The sequence below is a fragment of the Molossus molossus genome, unplaced genomic scaffold (genome assembly GCF_014108415.1).
Source record: "Molossus molossus isolate mMolMol1 unplaced genomic scaffold, mMolMol1.p scaffold_m16_p_20, whole genome shotgun sequence".
Taxonomy (NCBI): Eukaryota; Metazoa; Chordata; class Mammalia; order Chiroptera; family Molossidae; genus Molossus; species Molossus molossus.
Window position 1 is genome coordinate 47,853,097 of NW_023425356.1, and position 20,956 is coordinate 47,874,052.

The 20,956-nt window shown below is 52.2% G+C and overlaps 1 protein-coding gene across 1 annotated transcript in view; it reads left to right on the forward strand.

Moving 5' to 3' along the window:
* TNR (tenascin R) overlaps window positions 1-20,956 on the forward strand; it is a 63,121-nt gene that overhangs the window by 7,225 nt on the left and 34,940 nt on the right. Inside the window, exons 3-7 of the mRNA XM_036273134.1 lie at window positions 2,672-2,935; window positions 6,173-6,288; window positions 8,718-8,868; window positions 12,086-12,355; window positions 19,827-20,012. Coding sequence (XP_036129027.1) covers window positions 2,672-2,935; window positions 6,173-6,288; window positions 8,718-8,868; window positions 12,086-12,355; window positions 19,827-20,012 — 987 coding nt within the window. The remainder of the gene's footprint in view (window positions 1-2,671; window positions 2,936-6,172; window positions 6,289-8,717; window positions 8,869-12,085; window positions 12,356-19,826; window positions 20,013-20,956) is intronic.

Below are 20,956 nucleotides of genomic sequence, written 5' to 3' on the forward strand. Positions count from 1 at the left end.
GAACCAAAACGGAAGACTGATTTGTCCCAAACGCCCCAAGAGTTGCTCGTGACTGGGCATTCGGAATGGCCATTTCTGTCACTGTGATAGGAGAAGTCCCACACACAAAGCCTGGAATCCGTGTGAATCACAGGAGGCAGGCGCTCGAGAACCGTTCTTTAAAAAGAAATTTCTGCCCGGCTGGTGTGGCTCAGTGGTTGAGCATCGACCCCATGCACCAGGAGGTCGCTGGTTCGATTCCCAATCAGGGCACATGCCCAGGTTGTGAGCACAATCCCATGCAGGAAGCAGCCAATCAATGTTCTCTCTCATCGATGTTTCTCTCTCTTCCTCTCTCTCTAAAATCAATACAGAAAAAAAAATTTAATAAATAAAAAGAAGTTTCTTACCTCCACGAGAAGCACCTGTATGGAATCCACCTCCAGAAGGACAGCGGAATTATTCTCCCACCTGGTTTTCCCTGGAGGGCTGTTTGTCATGAAAGGAGGCATCCGACACAACCCGCACCCTGTTCTACAAACTGGCGGGAGAATACACTAACTGCGAATGATCTAGATTTGGGAATCAACCCCACTGTGACCCGACTCCCTGACTTTTGGCACGGCCCTTCACCTGGGCCTCAGTTTCTCCATCAGTAAAGCTGGGATCATTATAGCTACACGATCTGCTTCACATGGGCTGCTATAAATGGATTTTTTTAAATTCTAGTTAGCATGTGTCTGAACAGGTTTTGGAGACTGTGAAATGCTATGCAGGTGGGACGTGGCATTGTTACCTGGCTGGGAGACTCCAGACCCGCTCTGTCCAGGTTCCAAGCCCTAGCTCCTGGCCCTGCTGACATCTTCCTGTCTCACCTATGAAGTAGGGTGGTCACGATAGCTACCCCACAGTGTTGGCGAGAGGATGAAGTGAGATAACCTACCCGAAGGGGTATAGCATCCTGCCCGGTGCATCATAACTTACTGTAATCATGCAAATTACTGACAGGTGCCACAGATCAATACCATCCCCCCCAGCCCCGGTCCAGGAGTTCTTCTGTATGTACTATACTCACTGTTCTTCGTGCAGCTCACAGCGTAATGATGTCAGAATCAGAACTATGAGCTTCTAAACGGTCACTTGAAAGTTCATTGAAATTTCATTTACACTTCTTTCGTTTTACAAATGTATACGTTGGTAATGTTTTGTTTCGGCCAACCTTTGCCATCTCCAGCGGAGGAAGCTCTGCTGTCTACACTGTTTTACTCAATGAACAGTTTGGGGCAAAAGGAATCGAAGCAGATACTCAACACTGCAAATATATGGCCCCAAATTCCTAGGAGTGCGGGCTCCTCATGTCTGCCACTGCTGAGGACTTGAGGACGCACGTGTGAGCACGCAGAGGGGACAAACATGTTCCACGCACAGGTCCACGCAGCTGCCCGACTCTCTTCTATAACCGAAAAAGTGAGACTGCTCAGAGGAGAAGTTCAAAACCAATGGCAGCTCTTCGACGAACCACAGCCTCCACTACGTATACATTGACGAGTTCATTGTGACTATTTAAATGTTGACCTGATCTTCGATTTCATCTATGAGCAGGTCCGATTGCAGGCGCACTGGAGTTAGCCTCCTAATTGGTCTGAGAGGTTCCGTTATTTAATACCACACTCCTGATGAATCTTCAGGTCCCAACGGGATCACACATGAAACGCTGTGTCAATGAGGTTTAATCTTGGATGAGTCTTTGAATAGCATCTGAGCAAGAGAGAAGAGCAAAGCCCTCAAGAATGCTTCTGTATCATCATCCCCAAGATCAAGGCTAATAAAACTTTAACACAAGTTATATTTATTTCAGATCTTAAAACATTGTCTCCTTTGAACAGAGAAAATGATACAGTAAAGCATTATTGTACGTCTTCAGTAGATCAGGATACCCAGGGCTGACAGGTTTGGCTTCTTAGAGTCTGCAAGATAACTAGGAATAAACTTTTATTTCCACTTGCAAAATCAAATGTTGTCTTCCAGGGTGATCTGGTGTTATATTATTAAACTACCAGGAATCTGGGGCATTGTTATGCTGTTAATTATCTAATAACTAGCTCTCTGAAGGAAAAAGAATAAAAAGCCTTGCTTTGTAGCGATTTCCAGTTTCCATGGTGTAAATACTCACTCTGTGGCCAATTTCAAACTACCCACCTGATGTCAGGTAGCAACAGCTGTGCAGTAGAATGCAATCACCTAGCACTTCCACCAGAGAGACACACCCATGGGAATGACCTCCAGGGCACAGGAAATAGTGAGACGTAGCGACATTATTTGAAAGTGATGAGTTTTGCGTATTGATTACCTTTGAACTATAATGTACTTAGTTCTCAGTTTATATTTAATCTTTCACAACGGCTGTATTTAACAACTGCCTTGCAAAATTCCTGAGACTTTGACCATCAGCTCTCACGAGTCAGTAGGAGCCGAGTCCAGCACACCACTGACTCGGGGTCCCAGGGAGATGGGCGAGCCAAGCACAGAAAGACAAGAACCTGCCCACAGAGGGCATTAGAAGCCGCCCAAGCCACTGGGCCAAGCGAACTCCAGACGGGGCACATAGGGTGAGATGTGAGGAAGAAGATGAGTCGAGGATGGGGAAGGCCGTCCTCTGAGCTCATGCTGTCTGTGTATTGCCTCCCGGTAGCTGCCCCTCCAGAGGACTTGCGAGTGGCTGGTATCAGCGACAGGTCCATTGAGCTGGAATGGGACGGGCCGATGGCAGTGACGGAATATGTGATCTCTTACCAGCCGACGGCCCTGGGGGGCCTCCAGCTCCAGCAGCGGGTGCCCGGAGATTGGCGTGGGGTCACCATCACGGAGCTGGAGCCAGGTCTCACCTACAACGTCAGCGTCTACGCTGTCATTAGCAACACACTCAGCCTTCCGATCACTGCCAAGGTGGCCACCCGTACGTACCCTTTCCCGTCCTGCCTCATTGTTCCTCTCTCCTACCTGAGCTCATGGGCATTCATGACAGTATGGTCGTGTCTTTTCTTAATTCTTCGGGGATGCCTGCAAGAGCCGCCGCTCTCGAGGGGGCTGGCTTCTGACGTGACCCACTTAGGAAAGGGTCTGTCACTCAAAAGGCACTTCTGATTAAGAGTTTCCAAACGCAGGCAGCTTGCATCGATTACAGAACCAAAGGACAGAAAATACTTGAATTATTGAGTTCTGGCTTGTTCTAAGATGAGTCCGAATAGAACGCAAGGGAAGGATGAGAATCGTATAGACTTTGATTCTAGTTAGAGATTCGAAGCCAGGAGATCTAAAATGGGACGTACAATAAGCTCGTGCTCAGCAGTGCATCCCAGATGGTAAGTGTACAGCGGGGGGGGGGGGGGGGGGGGCGGGGGGTCTTATTTCAAACCACAGGTGACAAGCCGCACTTCTTGTGGAGAGGTGGCAGCACGTCCCAGTGGTCTTTTGTTTAGCGAAAGATCTTGATTGCCCAGTTTGATAATACAAGTTGAGGGTCTAGGACATAGTTTAGAAAAATTCAATGGGGAGAAAAAGAGAAAGAGACAGAGATGGCAAGTAAACTGCTCTCCGGGAGAACATGATGTTTTTCTTCTCTATTTATAACAAGGGAAGACTCCTGTAGATGTGTATCTATATTTTGCATGTTTACTGGAGCACAGATTTTAGAAGACTGCATCCTGTGAACGCTGACTGTTAAGGAGGAGACTAGGAAGGAGCTAGGACGTCACTGTGGTGTTTTTCTTTACACACCTCTGAATTCTTCAGTCATCTTCTCCAATACCACTTCTCTGTCTCGGACACCAGCTGGACAACCTACAACTCACTTCAGTTCTGACACTCCTTGGAGGTAGCGTCAGATGCCACAGGTTGAGGACTCCGTCTCAGAGGATCCCCCCCCCCAGGTGCCAGTCACAAGCCCCAGGTTGTCACCGGAACTTCTGACTCACTGGCTATAAATCACGGGGTTCCCACAACCCGTCCTTAGATTTGATCATTCATTAGAACAAGTCAGAGAACTCAGGAAAGTGCCTTACTTACCAGCTTGCTCTAAAGGATACGACTCAGGAACAGCCGGATGAAGAGATGTGTGGGGCCAGGTCTGGGTGGGGGGTGCTTGGAGCTCCCAGGCCCTCCCTGGGCACACCCCCTCCCAGCACCAACGTGTGTGTGCCAACCTGCAAGCGCCCTGCCCCCTTGTCTAGGGTTCTTACAGAGAGTTGATTACGGAGGCTCGGTTGATTAAGGCGCGGAGGTTGGGAGATGAAGCCTACAGTGCCAACCCTCTGATGATGCCTCGATTTGTCTAGAGGCTGGCTGTCTAGGGGCCCAGCCACCTGCTATCTCATAAGCATACAAAAGTGATCCTATCGGTCCAGAGAGTCCCAGGATTCTAGGAGCTGTGTGCCAGGAACCAGCGATAAACGCCGAGCGTTTATTTTAATTGTGTCACAGACATCTTAGCAGGAGCAGAGAACCCCAAGAAGGAGTGACTGTGACCCAGGAGCCCCTGGCCGTAAATGAAACTCATCACCAAACAGGAGAGAAGAGATCAGGGTTCATTTCATGTCCGTCTCCGATGACAAGATGGCCTTTGGGTGACCAGTATGGCGAAAGTTCAGAAAACGGGGAGGTCAAAGTTGAAAGAGTCGGCGTGGGAGCTGCCTGGGGTTCTCGAGGATTTGCAGGATGCAAGGACAGAGACAGGCAGAGAGGACAGGATTGAAGACGTCATCGTGTCCCTTGCTTTCCAGGTGACACATATCCTTTTATCATGTCGGACTCTTTCTATGAAGGCTGACTCTGTAAGCATGCCTATAATTATCTCGGTTTATATTTGACTTTTTTTCCCCCCAACTCCTCTGGTGCCTGGGAGCTAGTTTTCAGAATCTGCAGTGGTGGTGGAGAGAGGCAGGTCACCGTCTGCTGCTGTCCCTGCCTTGCTCCGGCGTGAGGCGTGAGTCACCCCCACCAGCACCTGGCCGATCTCCCAAGCGTCTTGTCTGGGCCTCGTGGACGAGCAGTGACGAGGTTCCCATTTCCCGTGGCATTTCGTACGCCACGTCAGGGCATCCCCTCAGGCAAGCTCCCGGGTGACCAGGACAGAATCATGCAAAGCCACCTGACATGCCTTCAAGCGGGCTCAGAACCAGCCCTGCCTTTTAATCAAGAAACACGAGGGAGCTTCCACCCAGGAAGAAAGAGAATCTGTTCTCTTTCCAACAGGAATGTCCCGTCGGGGGCAGCGCCCCCTGCAGGACTAAGAAAAGTCGCGCCGGCGTGTTTCAGGGCTGGGGACCGGAACTCCACCAGGGAGCATCCTTCCGCCGCACGAACCCTGTCCATGCGTGAGCGTGCGTGTGCATGCGTGTGCATGTGCGTGTATGTGTGCATAGGAAAAGAGGGAGAGGAAGAGAGAAAGAAAATAGCAAGGTAAGAGAGACAAAGGTGACTGAGGGAGAGAAGAGAGAAATAATAAGAAGATAAGAAATAAGAAAGGCACCACTGGAGAAAAGAAGGAGATAGTCAAACAAGAGCAAAAAGTCCAGGTTCTGCTACGGTCTTTGTGCACGACATTGCTTTGCTTATGGACATGAAGTGGAAGTCTCAGGCCGTCATACACTTGGTGACCTGAGCTAACAAAATCCTCCCGCTGCCCATCAGAGGGTCGAGGAAGGCATCCCGACGTTCGCTGTGAAGTGAGCACGGGTTGCATCTCCAGTCAGCTCCCTCTGTGCTTCTCCTGGCTGTGAAATGGGAACACTGACCTGAACCATCTGCCACCTCTCAGGATCCCTTAACGCCCCCAAGGACAGCGCTAGGTGCTCCGAAAAAGACATTATGTGACATGCCGAGACTTTCCACGTCAGGAAGGAAAGGCAGGTGTGGCTTCTCTGTTTCAGTAATAACCTATGATGGGATAGAAAGCATAAACAAGTATTTACTAGGCTGGGTTTGTTACGTTGTCTTGTATTCCACCGAGACTTGGCACGAGGGCCGCCGGGGAGCAGACCAGCCCTGCGCCTGGGACCCACCGTGTGTGTGATGAGATTGGCATAGCCCACCGCAGCCATGGCATGGGGGGCACGCCCAGACCGAGCCCCCGGTGATGCTCTCCATCCCTGCCAAGAATCCCCACGACGGGGTCCCCCCCATTGCTATGTTCCAGATCTCTCCACGCCTCAGGGGCTGCGCTTCAAGACCATCACGGAGACCACCGTGGAGGTGCAGTGGGAACCCTTCTCCTTCCCCTTCGATGGGTGGGAGATCAGCTTCATCCCAAAGGTAAGCTCACCTGCCGGGCCGCTCAGTGGCTTTCCATAGCGTAGTCGTACCCTCGCGGGCTCAGGACAGCAAGGAAGGCTCTACCCCATGTCTCTCTACACCACTGGGAACACAAAGGGACACTCTGCGGGTGTCGGGGGTATAGGTGTGGTGAGGGGACGACCAGCAGGGATGACCTGAGCCCAGCACGCTGGCCTTAGATGACAGGAGACCAGGAAAAAGCTGCCACCCAGCTCTCTGCCCCAAGGTGTATCCACCTGAGATTCGTCAGTCTGAACACCAAGCCTTCAGAAAGCTGGGGCTTCCCTTTAGGACATGAGAAAGGCCGACTGAGCCAGCCCCCCGGTCACCCACAGCCCCATTCTGTGCACAGATAGACCAAGGTCAGCTCACTAGGCCTCGTCTCTCCTGGGTAGGGTGCAACATAAAAACACCTTTTACAGCGTATGAATTGAGAACAAATCTCCTTACACAAATGACATCATTAGTCTTTGAGTGAAAAGTACCCCAAGATTCTTTGTCATTCTTTGAAGCAGTATTTTATTTTCTTAATCCTCAAACTGGCAATTCCAAGGTGCCCCCGGTCCCTGGCTAGCTGGAGTCCCCAGGACTTGTTGACCCCACTGATGTTCTTCCTAACTGTCTCACGCGTGGGGGCTGGTGTCTAGTCATACTCCTTCTCTCTGGCTGCATCTTTCAATGTCAAAGAGCATTGTTTCAGTCATTCATCAGACTTAATGACAAAGGACACGTTTTTGGCTAACAAGACTGATTGCCATTCTTCGAGGCATGGGCTGTTGGAGCTACGAAAGACCTCCAGGTGTGCAGAGTAGACCCTTTATTTCACATCCCATTTGCATCGTTAATAGACACTCAGACTCTGTGAACTCAAAGTTAGACAGCTAGCTGGTGGCAGGCTAAATCCGGGAACCTGGGTGTCCCCTCCCTGCTCCGAGGCCCTGCCCCCGACCTAGGATGCCCCTCTTCTCTGACGTGATATAATCAAGGCGCAGCAAGCTAAATGCATCCAAACAGACATCCCGTGCAAATATTTTGTGTTACGTCTTATTTGTGTTAAAATGACTAAAGTACGGTGGGCAGGTGGGTTTATAGCAATGCAGGGAGAATCATGCCACCCTAGTGCCCAGGCAGATAGGACTATGCAGCTCTGTCTGTCTCAGATCCAACATATGGCAAATAAGAGGGGCTGGCCGGGGCAGGCCCCGGTGAAACACACAGAACTACTCTGTGATCTGTAGGCCGAGGCCACTGGGCGGCATGTGCCCCCTGGTTTCGGAGAGGATGGCTGAGAAGTACCTGTAAGACTCTCCAGGAAGCGTGAAAAGAGACCAAAGAATGGGGGAGAAGGGCAGAGCCACGAAAAGCCCTGCGTCTCCCCCATTTCCAGGGACACACACAGACAGACAGGTAGGTAGGTAGTAAATCCTGGACCGAACATCATCCCGTTGACCTTCTCATTGTCCCTTCCACCGGTCTGTCCCTCGCCTCCTCTGTGCTGTTCTCTGTCCCAGCTCCTTTCTCTCCTCTCGGTGCTTACGGTTGGTTGTCACTGACTCCCAACACGTCTGGGTGGAGAGGAAACAAGACGTTGACACATTCACACCCTGAGTAACACCATGAGAAACTGCAGACACCGCAGAATAATAGCTCTGGCTCATTAAAAAACAAAAAACAAAAAAAAACAAAAACTGTGAATGTCTTAGTTTGGAAAGTGCTATGTGTGTACACAGAGCTGTTTACACACACACACACACACACACACACACACACCCCACACACACACAACTCGACTCTTCTAAGTAGCCAAGGACATGCTCACCAGGATAAATGCCCCCAAATCTGATGATGTCACTGTGACCATCAAACGTTTCATCTTTGGCAAGAGCCGATCTCCATCGCCTCGTGACCAGTTTTTACTGGCAAACTCATTAGACTCAGGAAAGGCCACAGAAATGTTCTTGAAAATTGGTTTTCTCCATTTGCAAAAGCCTCCTAGAGGGGGGCCTCTTCACTGAGCCTGGTGGGAGTCATCCCTGACCCTAGACACTCCGCTGTCCTCATGGAGGGGAGCAGAGGAGTCCCCCTTTCCTTAAAAAAAAAAAATGTTTTTATTGATTTTTTAGAGAGAGGAAGGGAGAGAGAAATAGAAACATCGATGTGAGAGAGAAACATTGATCAGCTGCCTCCTGCACGCCCCCTCCTGGGGATCGAGCCCACAACCCTGGCATGTGCCCTGACCGGGAATTGAACTGAGACCTCTCAGTCCATGGGATACACTCAATCCACTGAGCTACACCAGCCGGGCAGGAGTCCCCGTTTTTAAATCATTATTTGCAAACAGTGGAACACCTTTCTCTCTTAGTGACTCTCTTTTGCTTTCTCTGCTTCCTCCTCCCCACACCGTCCAGAACAATGAAGGAGGGGTCATTGCCCAGCTCCCCAGCGATGTCACATCCTTCAACCAGACGGGACTGAAGCCTGGGGAGGAATATATTGTCAACGTGGTGGCACTGAAAGAGCAAGCCCGCAGCCCCCCCACCTCGGCCAGCGTCGCCACTGGTGAGTGCCCCCAACTTGCTCCACAGCTACCCACTGGGTCACCCAGGAGGGGAAATAGAGACAAAGGAGGGGCTAGGATTTCTCCCAGAGCCTGAAACAATTTGGTGCCTGGAGGTGGAGATACTCTGCCTGATGCTAAGCGTCCTACTGCTTCTGCGAGCACAGAAATGTGGGGGTGTCTTCTATGGGGAAATTCTTTGTCAGGATCCCCAGTGCTTCTTTCAGTCTTACTCATCGAGAGAGCTCATTGGTCAGCCCCCGATATCTTGAGTTTTGGAACACACGGTGAGATTTGGAGACAGTCGTCGACCCTTCTCAGACCTTAACTGACTTTACAGTGATGAGCAATGACACTTCCTTCATCGACGCGCCACGAGGATTAAAGTAGATAAAGCACAGAACGTCATGAGCAGGGCGTTGGTGAGCGTGAGCGCCCAATACCCGGTACGTGCACACGTGCGCAGAGAACACACTCAGAAGTGAGAGCGTAGATGTCATTAAAAACGAGGACGTGTCGGCTGGGTCACGGTCCGGGGTGAACTGAGGTTTAGGATTTCCTCCTCGCCGTTCATCTCACGCCAGATCATCATTTCGAGGTTACTCATGACCTGCGCCGTGTTTTGCCTTATCGTCTCGTTGGCTAACAAAGGCCGTTCGACTTCAGCGCTGTGAATTAGCAATTATAATGCACGTGTGCGTGCCCTCGCGGAGAATGTTCCGCCGGTTATAAATAGCATCTGGTATCAATTTTGCTCCTCAGTTTATGGATGGGAGAACTGAGGCCCGAAGGTTACGCGACTTTCCCTGGGAGTAAATGAGACAGGTGGATACTGATGGCGCTTTACTCTTCGCAGACAGAGGTTGACACTGAAGAAAGCCAGCCACGAGTCCAGGACAAGGCCACACGGGCCAGAAAAGGGAACCACAGCGCTAAGTAATGAGACGCTTGGGTTAGTGGTTCATACTTTGCTCACTGGATCCAAACGAAACAGGATCAGGGGGAGGCGTATGCTCGGTCGAGACAACGTTGGTTTAAAACTATTGTGAAACCAGATTATGTTCCAGTAGAGCCCCGGGGTGCCAATGCAGCACCTCAAGGCAAGGACGAAGTGGACGGATGCCCAGGCCTCTGACTACGCCCCCCCACTCTGATCACACCCTCCAACCCAGCCAGCTCCCCCTGTATCTGTTTCCTATTTTGTGCAGTCATTTAAGAGTCGGTGCTTTAAGTAAGAAGAGTAGTGCCCCTTCCCAAAAGAGGCTTCTGAACCAGGGTTCCAATCCAGATGTGTGTCAGAAGAGTCTCCACAGCCCTGACAGCTGCAAGCGCCCAGCAGGACTCTCTCCAGATGCTGGGGCCGAGGTTCCACAGCCGTGTCCCCGAGGTTCTCTGCAACCTGAAGAGTTGACCTTTGATCGCCTGCGATTCTCCTTTCTGACGCGGAGTGTTTCGGGGGCACCAGATCATTCCTGAGCTGGCAGGGTACAGAAGCCTTCGTTGAACACAAAAGACCAGGAGGAGGGGGAAGAGGGCCAGGAAGAACATACCAGTGGCAGAATGTTTGTCTTCCAAAGTATTGACCGCACATACAGAAGGAGAGTCCAGCCCTGCCTTAGTCTTCTGCTCAAACCCCATTTCTATGAAATGTGCAGGTTTTTCCCGGTCTAGAAGTGTTTTAAGATGAAAATACAAAGTTCCAGATCTAGAAACACGTGGTGAAGCAAGGGAGGATTTTTTTCCCCCCAATGAAGAAAACTATCCTACTTGATATTTGGCATGGCGCACAGAGTCATGAAGACATGGAGAGGATACTTGCCCTGGTTGACTTTCTGAGTAGGACTCGTGCGTGGTTAGAAATAAGAGCCCGCGTTGAAAGCAAGCTGCCACCCCCTGGCTGGACGGGCCAGCTCAGCTCAGCGCAGCAGCCAACGAAAGGTAGGATCCAAGCCTGGCTGCAGAAACTACGGTTGGCTCCCAAGCCTGTCTGCTGTTTTTAGAAAACGATTGTTTAATTATTTCCTTCTGCAGAGGTCTGACCTCCACTAACCCCCTCCTGTGAAGTTAGGAGTCCTCACCAGGCTCTCAGATGCTTCTTCCAGGCAGGGCATTGTGGGAATGCAAATTGCAAGACCTCCTGCCGCTAGAGCACTAAATACACAACCACATTCTAATGTGCACCATCCATTAAGACCAGGGTTTAGGGGGTGGCAAGAGCTGAAGGGCAAAGCCTTACATGGTCCTTTGAGTTTCTGTAACATCTTTTATACCCCCCTCCCCCCAAGAAGTTCCAGTTCATTGAACCCCTTCCCCTGACTTCTCCTGGCTGCGGAGTCCCCTCCACGCCCACTGACTGACTGTCTGCATGTGTCAGGCATTGTGCTCGGACAGCAGCAAGGAGGCTGTCTCCCCCATTTCATGATGAATGACATTTAAAAAGGCCCAAGCCATCGAAAACCCTAACTACAGCATGCTGAAAACATCTGGATGTGTCTGTTCCATCGCATTGTTACCCCAAATATGAAAAACAAAACTTCACTTGAACTCCATCCCAGGTGGCACCAAACTGGTCTGGTGATTTTCATTCTGGCTGGTGCCGGACCAAAAATCCCCAGCTGCTTAATAAAGACCAGGACTGGGCTCGACGCAGAAAGAGGGTGGGGTGACCAGGGGAAGGCCCTACTCAGCAAGTCTGAGGCTCAAGGTCAGACGGAGACCAGTGGAGGGAGACGCCCCCTCTGGAGACAGAGCAGGGGTCGGTCCAGTGTGGGTCGATTGCAAAACCAGTCTCAGCCAGGACTCTTGGGTAACGAGGAAGAAAACTTTCTTAACGAGCTGAAGCGAGAAAGATAATTTTCTGAAAGGACGGTGTCCCATGGAACTCCAGGGCCAGAAATGCAGCTGGGCCTCATGAAAGGCTTGAGCCAGAAAATGCCAGTCAGTGCCCCCTCCCCGCCCCACACCCCACCACCCAAACTGGGAGTGCCAGGGACAGCAAGACTGAGCAGAACTGCGTTCTAGTGCCAGCCACCCACTGCCAAACCGCATCTTCAGAAAAGAGATGTCTCCTTGCTGTGCCTCCCTCTCCCCATCTGTGAAATGGGAGAATAACACCCATCCGCTCCCTGACTGACGAGGCTAGTGTAAGAGAAAAGGAGAGAGCGGATGTTAAGTGTTCATTTCTCAAATTTTCTTTTCTGTTTGACCCTTCCCGTCCAGTCATTGATGGGCCCACCCAGATCCTGGTTCGCGATGTCTCTGACACCGTGGCTTTCGTGGAGTGGACCCCGCCTCGAGCCAAAGTCGACTTCATCCTCCTGAAGTACGGCTTGGTGGGCGGGGAAGGCGGGAGGACCACCTTCCGGCTGCAGCCTCCCCTGAGCCAGTACTCGGTCCAGGCCCTGCGGCCCGGCTCCCGCTACCAGGTGTGGGTCAGTGCTGCCCGCGGGACCAATGAGAGCGAGGCCTCCACCACCCAGTTCACAACAGGTAAGGCCCTGGCGGGGCAGAGGGGCTTCAGGAGGGAGAAGGGATGGGCCAGCGTGTGGTAGCGTCATGGCAAGAAGGGTATTGGGGGAGTGAGGACGTGAGCTGGGGCAGCAGGTCACCACAGACCCCGCAAGGAGGAAGTGAGGGTCTTGGGGATGCCACATCATGGTGGAGGGGCTCACTGTGCACCAGGCATTGGAGTGCATGTTCTCGTCCCCCCTCTGTTACCAGCCAGACCTGCTCCAAGTCTCGTCCGCGGTCTCAGCTTTCTCATTTGTAAAATGAAAACCTTGTCGTGAAGACATTTCCACGTCCATATTATGAGCCTGAATGGCAATTTGGGGAGAGTTCAGGAAAGGGGTCCCTGTGTTGCTGTTTGCAGAAATTGTTATAATAATTCTATAAATCCATCACGACCACACTTCCATGATGGCACCCCCTGGATTCGTGCAAAGCCGCACCTGTGCCGCCGGAAGCCGACCTTCTCCTGACGTCCGGTGCCTGGGTCGTTTGTAAGCGCTCTCAGAGGCCCCTGCGTGCCCGGCTTCCACCGCAGCCAGCTGAATGCAGCCTGCGCCCACGTCGCCTGCCTTGTTGTGATGCCCAGTCCCTGCTTCCCAAGGCTGCTGGGCACTTCACCTAGACCGGGGTTCCAGCATGGCAGCGGCAGGACTGGAGTGGGAGAGGGAGAGCGAGTGGGAGTGTGGGCGGCATCTGCGTGTCGGTGTGGGGACTCGGGGCAGACGGTTCGGGAGTTCCTGGCAGGGAGCCACCGGCTGCTGCGCGGCACTGCTCAGCCAGGTGCTACTTGCTGCTGGGGAGTGGCCAGCGCACCAGTTTGGAAGGTCCACAGGGTCCTTTCTGGGAGGAGGCTGCAGGGAGCAGCTGTGATGGCCCAGCGGCGACAGACTGGCCCACCTGGCCCTGCTGCCATTACCCAGTGCCCAGGACACCTGGACCTGCCACTGAGACCCAGCACTCCCAGATGTCCAGACTTGCTGCCACAAACCAGCGTCCCCAAATGCCTAGGACCGCTGCCATGACCTGGCGCCTCCAGCCCTGCCACCATGACCAGCCCTGCTGCTGAAAACCAATGCCCCCAGCTGCTGGGACCCACCACAGCAACCAGGCACACCCGGGCCCACTGCCGCAACCTGGCACATCTGGCCCCACCGTCATGACCAGCCCCACTGCCACGACCCTGCATGCCTGGCCCCACCACAGTGACCCAGTGTCCCCGGACTCCCAGACCTGCCCCCACAATTCTGCACATATTACCTGGCACCACCAGACTCCTGGTCCTGACACCATGACTCTGAATGCCCAGTTGGGCAATGCAGTCTGAAACCCCTAATAAAGATTAGAGTGGAAATAAACAACAGAGAGACTGAAAAATACAATGCGAAAGATCAATGAAACCAAGAGCTGGTTCTTTGAAAAGATAAACAAGATTGATGAACCTGTAGCCAGACTCATCAAGAAACAAAGAGAGAGAGCCCAAATAAATAAATAAAATCAGAAATGAAAGAGGCAAAGTAACAATGGACACCATAGAAATTCAAAGCATTGTAAGAAGATACTATGAACAACTATAGGCCAACAAGTTGGACAAGCTGGACGAAATGGACAAATTCCTAGAAAAATACAATCTTCCAAAACTGAATCAGAAAATCTGAATAGGCCAATAACAACTGATGAGATTAAAGAAGTAATTAAAAAAAAAAAAACCTCCCAGCAAACAAAGGTCCTGGACCAACCAGATGGCTTCACAAGCAAGTTTTACCAAACATTCAAAGAAGAACTAATACCTATCTTCCTCAAACTATTCTAAAAAATTCAAGAGGAAGAAACACTTCTGAGCTCTTTTTTACAAGACCAGCATTATTCCAATTTCAAAACCAGATAAAAATACCACATAGAAAAAAAATTACAAGCCAATATCCCTGATGAACATAGATGCGAAAAACCTCAACAAGATGTTAGCAAATTGGATCCAGCAAGACATTGAAAAGATCAGACACCGTGACCAAGTGAAATTTATTTCAGGGAGGCAAGCCTGCTACAATATTTGCAAATCAATAAATATGATACATCACATAAACAAAATGAAGGATGAAAATAACATGATTATATCAATAGGTACCAAAAAAAAAAAAGCATTCAACAAAACCCAGTACCAATTTTTTATAAAAACTCTCAGTAATGTGGGAACAGAGGAATCATACCTCAACATAATAAAGACCATATATGTCAAACCTACAGCTAACATTATACTCAATGAGCAAAAACTAAAAGTGTTTCCCTTAAGAACAGGAAAAAGGATATTTGCTTTCATTACTTTTATTCAACATAGTACTGGAAGTCCTAGCCACAGCAATCAGACAAGAAGAAAAAAATCAAAGGCATCCAAATTGGAAAGGAGGGAGTGTAACTGTCATTGTTTGCAGATGACATGATATTGTACATACAAAAACCTAAAGACTCCAGCAAACAACTACTAGAATTAATAAATGAATTCAGCAAAATCAACATCCAGAACTTGATGGCATTTTTATACACCAATAGTGAACTCTCAGAAAGAGAAACTAAAAAAAAAAAGAAAATCCCATTTTACCATTGCAACAACAAAAAAATAAAATACCTTGGAATAAACTTAACCAAGGAGGTAAAAAACCTGTACTTGAAAAACTACAGGACATTGAAAAAAGAAATAGAGGGAGATACAAACAAATGGAAGCATATACCATGTTCATGGATTGGAAGAATTAACATCATTAAAATGTCCATACTACCCAAACCAATCTATAGATTCAACACAATAACTATTAAAATACCAACAGCAGCCTTGGCCAATTTGGCTCAGCAGTTAGAGTGTGCAGACCAAAGAGTCTTGGGTTCAATTCTGATCAAGGACACGTACCTTGGTTGCACTTCAGTCCCCAGCCCTGTTTGGGGTCATATAGGAGGCAGCCAATCGATGTGTCTCTCTTGCATTGATCTCTCTCTCTCTCTCTCTCTCTCTCCCCCCCCCACCCCCCCATCTGAAGATAAATGAAAAATTATCAGCAGGTGAGAATTTCAAAAAAAAATAAAAAATACCAACAGCATATTTCACAGATCTAGAACAAATATTCCAAAAATTTGTATGGAATCAAAAAAGACCACGAATAGCCACTGCAATCTTGAGAAAGAAACAAAGTTGGAGGTATCACAATACTGGATATCAAACTATACGACAAAACCATTGTAATCAAAACAGTCTGGTACTGGCACGAGAACAGACATATAGACCAATGGAACAGAACAGAAACCCCAGAAATTAATCCATATCATTATGGTCAGTTAATATTTGACAAAGGAGGCAAGAGCATATAATAGAGTAAAGACAGTCTCTTCAATAAATGGTGTTGGAAAATTGGACAGGTACATGCAAAAAAATGAAACTAGACCACAAACTTACACCATACACTTGAATAAACTCAAAATGAATAAAAAACTTAAGTGTAAGCCCCAAAACCATAAAAATCCTAGAAGACATAGGCAGTAAAATCTCAGACTGGTACATCCAATGAACATAATGAACTGACGAACAAAATAGGTCCAGAGGCAGGGAGGCATAGACTGCTGATAAATCCGAGGGTGGTTGGGGCAGGGGGAGGGGGTGGAGATGGAAAGAGATTAACAAAAACTTCTATACATATATGCATAACCACTGGACACAGACAATAGTGTGGTGAAGGCCTAGGGTGGAGCAGGGGCTGGGAACAGGGGACTTAAGGGCAGTGGGGGTCTTGGGGGACATCTGTAATACTGTCCACAATAAATAAAATAAAAGAGCTTCACCAATATTTGGTAAAGGCCCGACCTCACAGGGACCTGCCCCCTGACTCTCTGGGAGCCCGTGGCTGTCAGCTAGTGGGCAAATAGGACAGGCAGCATCCAAAGACAGGCTTCCTGCACTCTGGCTGGGTCCGCAGGGACCTGTGATCAGATTGTGAGTCTCTATCTAGCCCAGATTTCCAGTCATGGCTTCTCCGCCCCGAGGAGGTCACATGTCAAGGAATGTCTCTGCCGACTGGAAGTTGTCCCAGGGATCAAAAAAACTGCTGGCATCTGTGAGGTCTCAGAACCAGCACCTTCTGACAGAGTCAAATGCAGGGAGGATCACTCACCCAGGCACCTGTTCCCAGGTGCAGTCGGCAGTGAGGGGCTTCGGGAAGGTTTGATACAGAGCATCCCCATCCCCCACCTGTTAATAAGGCAAAGAATGGGGCAGATGGAGGCCAAATGCCCCTGGATGGGAGCATGTAGCTTACAGTTAGAGCCAGAGAGGCTGGCAGACTGACCCCCTGTGGACTTGGGCAGGCCCCCCTTATGGTAGAAGTTGGGGGCCTCCTCAGGTTCGGACTACAGCACAGAGGAACGGAGGCCTGACTCCAGGGCATAGCAGCTCCCACAGGAGAGGGGACCAGAAGGGCCGTGCCCAGGTCCTGATGCAAAGCTCACCACCAGGCTAGTCTCCCCCCTCCGGCTAAACCCAAGGCCGGGAGTCTCACCGTGGGCCCCTCCACAGCAGGACACATAGGGAGGGGAGCAAGATTCCCTATGGAAAGGAGCAGTGTGGACATCAACGACGTGCGACGGCAGAGTCTGCTTCCAAAGGAGAACCTCAGCTTCCCCCTCTGGCCCCTGGCCTGGGCTCCACCCCACCGGGGCGCCAGTCGGATCTGAACACCCCGTGGCAGCCCGGGGACTGGGGACACGCCTTTAAAAATGAAGACACTGCATTCTGTCCATTCTCTTCCCTTCTCCTCCCTCACTTCCCCAGAACTGCTCAGGGCCTCGCGGGGGGAGCAGCTTCACACAGTGACCCTTTGTGGCGAGTTCAAGGTCGGCCTTTCCTACCCCACCCCTCGCCCGTCCACCACACCACCTGCTCAGGTTGTGGGGTCCCCCGTGGCCCACAAGTCCTGCATTCTCTTTAAAATGTAAAATGGATTTTGTTCGAAAAGCGGTTTCTTTGTGCTTTGCTCAGATAAGGGGTTCGAAAAGGCAGAAAAGGGGGTGAGCACCCTTGAGCAGCAGGGGCAGGCCCATGCTTCATGTTTAGGGTACAAGATGGAGGCCGGATTGGCTGGTGGCCCAGAAAAACTCCCACCAAGACGATGGCGCTCTGCCTCGCGGAGCCCCCTGAGTTCCGGTTCATTGCCGCGTGAACCTGCTTCGGGTTGCCCGGCGGTTTGGCAGCTGTTAGGCCTCAGCCTGCCCCGCTCTGCCACCGGGCGAGGGGCGTGGGGGTGCGCAGATGTGAGCAGCTCTGCCGACGAGCCCTCCCGGCGGGGGGTTGGCAGGTGCCGGTTGAATGATGAGGTGCCCGGACCCTCTCGGTAGGGCCCTCCGTCATTTCCGAACTCCGCTTAAATTCACATTAGCCAAAGTGCTTTTCCAGGTGATGGTTTCAACACCAGGCGTGCACTAATTGCACAGACAATTAAAACAGAGATTTGCTCCCTGCGTGGCGAGTGGGATTTCTGCCTGGGTCTTAGAGCGGCTCGGAAAACGCAGAGCCCTGGCGGAAGCTCCGCGAGGCCCGCAGGGAGAGCGAGCAGCCCCAGGAAGCCCGGGGCCATCTCCACACCCTCCCTGCCCCGCCACAGCTCTGGTTGCAGTTCCAGGGAGGTCCTGGGGCCCTTTCTGCCCCGGGACCCTTCTCTCTGAACACATCCATCAGGACACTGCCCCCAGCCAGCCACCTTGGCCAACCAGAGGCACCTGCTGTAACCCGAATGCCCAGACCCCTCCTGAATGCTCTTATGAGTTGAATTGCATCTCCTACAAAGATATGGAAGCCCTGACCCTCAGTACCTGTGTATATGACCTTGTTTGGGTGATCAAATAAGAGAAGGTCATCAGGACCTTATTCCAATATGACTGTGTCCTTACAAAAAGGGGGAATTTGGATGCAGAGATGGACATGCAGAGGGAGAACACCACGTGAAGATGAGGCAGGAACTGGGGTGATTCTCTACAAGCCAACGAATGCCAGTGGTTGCCAGCGAACCACCAGAGACGGGCACGGAACAGATCCTCCCTCCCAGTCCTCAGAAGGAAGCAACCCCGCCAATACCTATCTCAGACTCCAGTCCAAGGACAATACACTCTATTGTTGCAGCCCCAGGGAACTAACGCAAGGGCCCAAGTCACAGCAGTTGGAGCCACGACCTGCTCCACACTGACTGCACGCTGGGATTCCCTTACAAGGTCAACGTGGATGGCGCCTGCCACCCGGCCAGGACCGGCCGCCTCCAGGCCAAGCGGTTCCTTTCCCTGAACCACCTCCCCCCAGGCATCCTTCAGAGCCCACGGCCGGAGCACTTAACAAGACTTTTCTAGTGGCTCTAAGGGATCAAGAAAGACAGAGAATTGCCGATATCCATGCCGTCGCTTCACGTGTCCTCACTGGACACCTGCTGGGTGCCAAGCACTGCCCTGTGCACCGAGGCCACCGCATGAACGAGATGGGCATGATCCCAGCTCTCCGGAGACATGATCCGGGGGCGGAACCTGGACAAGGAGGAAGGAAAGAAGCACCCAGGGCTGTTCCAGTCGTGATATTATGCCGAGCAGTTCAGAAACATGTCTCAGAGGAGGTGAAGTTTTAATCAAGCCCTCAGTGACCTAAGCCAGGTGAGGGTCCAGGAAGAGCACAGTCCATAAGCAGCAGCCAATGCAAAGGCCTTGGGGGCGGGACGGGAATCAACTCGATGTGTTGTGGGGAGGGGACACAGGCAGTGCGGCTGGGGCGCAGTGAATAAGGGGGCGTGTTCCAACGTGATGTCTGAGGGCAGGTGGGGCCTGAGCATGCTGAGCCTGCAGGCCACCACCAGGGGTCTAACAGGAAGCAAGAGGCAGGTTTTCAGCAGGAACATGGCCGGACCACTTTACATTTTAGAGTTTAGATACGGCTGTTACCAGAGTCCAGAGCCACAGGTCCCTTCCTGGGCCCTACTGGATATCTGTCCTTGCCCGGGCCCTGGCTCACCCACCAGTTGCAGGGCCCAGCCCAGCTCCCACCAGAGGGGGCGCCCTTCAGCTGCCCTCCCCAGAGGTCAGGCTTCAAGACCCAGGGAAACAAACCATTTCACTGCACCCCAGACCTAAGACACCCCCACCCACCTTCCTCCCCAGGCTCGATACAAGCTGGTTCTGTTTAAATTTCTAGAATTCTGCCGGACATTCTGAACGGACCCAGGGGAAGGGGGAAGGGTTGATAGCTAACTCCTCAGTAAAACTCTCCAAACTCCCCACGAATCTTTCGTGGCCAACCTGGCCAAGGGGAGCTCCAGGGTCCCTCACACGTGAGGCGGAGCCTTGGGAGTGGGAGCTGTCCCCGAAAAGCTTGCTGGTGTTCAAGATGCATGACCAGCACACGTGATCCTGTGTGATCCGGGTGATGTCTGACTCTTTTTAGAGATTGACGCCCCCAAGAACCTGCGGGTCGGCTCCCGCACCGCCACCAGCCTTGCCCTCGAGTGGGACAACAGTGAAGCGGAAGTTCGGGAATACAAGGTTGTGTACAGCACCCTGGCGGGGGAGCAGTACCACGAGCTGCTGGTCCCCAAGAGCGTCGGTCCCACCAGCAGAGCCACCCTCTCCGGTGAGTGAGCCCTGAGTCGGCAGCTCTCCCCTGCCCACATCCAGCCCCCACCCACATCCAGCCCCCACCCACATACAGCCCCCCACCCACATCCAGCCCCCACCCACATCCAGCCCCCCACCCACATCCAGCCCTTCACCCACATCCAGCCCCCACCCACATCCAGCCCCCACCCACATCCAGCCCCCCACCCACATCCAGCCCCCACCCACATCCAGACCCCCACCCACATCCAGCCCCCACCCACATCCACACCCCCACCCACATCCAGGCCCCCACCCACATCCAGCCCCCACCCACATCCAGGCCCCCACCCACATCCCACCCACATCCAGGCCCCCACCCACATCTAGCCCCCACCCACATCCAGCCCCCACCCGCATCCAGGCCCCCACCCACATCCAGCCCCCACCCACATCCAGCCCCCACCCACATCCAGCCCCCACCCGCATCCAGCCCCCACCCACATCCAGCCCCCGCCCACATCCAGCCCCCGCCCACATCCAGCCCCCCACCCACATCCAGCCCCCACCCACATCCAGGCCCCCACCCACATCCGGCCCCCACCCACATCCAGCCCCCCACCCACATCCAGCCCCACCCACATCCAGCCCCCCACCCACATCCAGCCCCCGCCCACATCCAGCCCCGCCCACATCCAGCCCCCCACCCACATCCAGCCCTCACCCACATCCAGCCCTCACCCACATCCAGCCCCCACCCACATCCAGACCCCCACCCACATCCAGACCCCGCCCACATCCAGACCCCACCCACATCCAGGCCCCACCCACATCTAGATCCCCCAACCACATCCACCCCCCCAACCACATCCAGCCCCCCAACCACATCCAGCCCCCACCCACATCCAGATCCCCCACCCACATCCAGCCCCCACCCACATCCAGCCCCCCACCCACATCCAGCCCCACACCCACATCCAG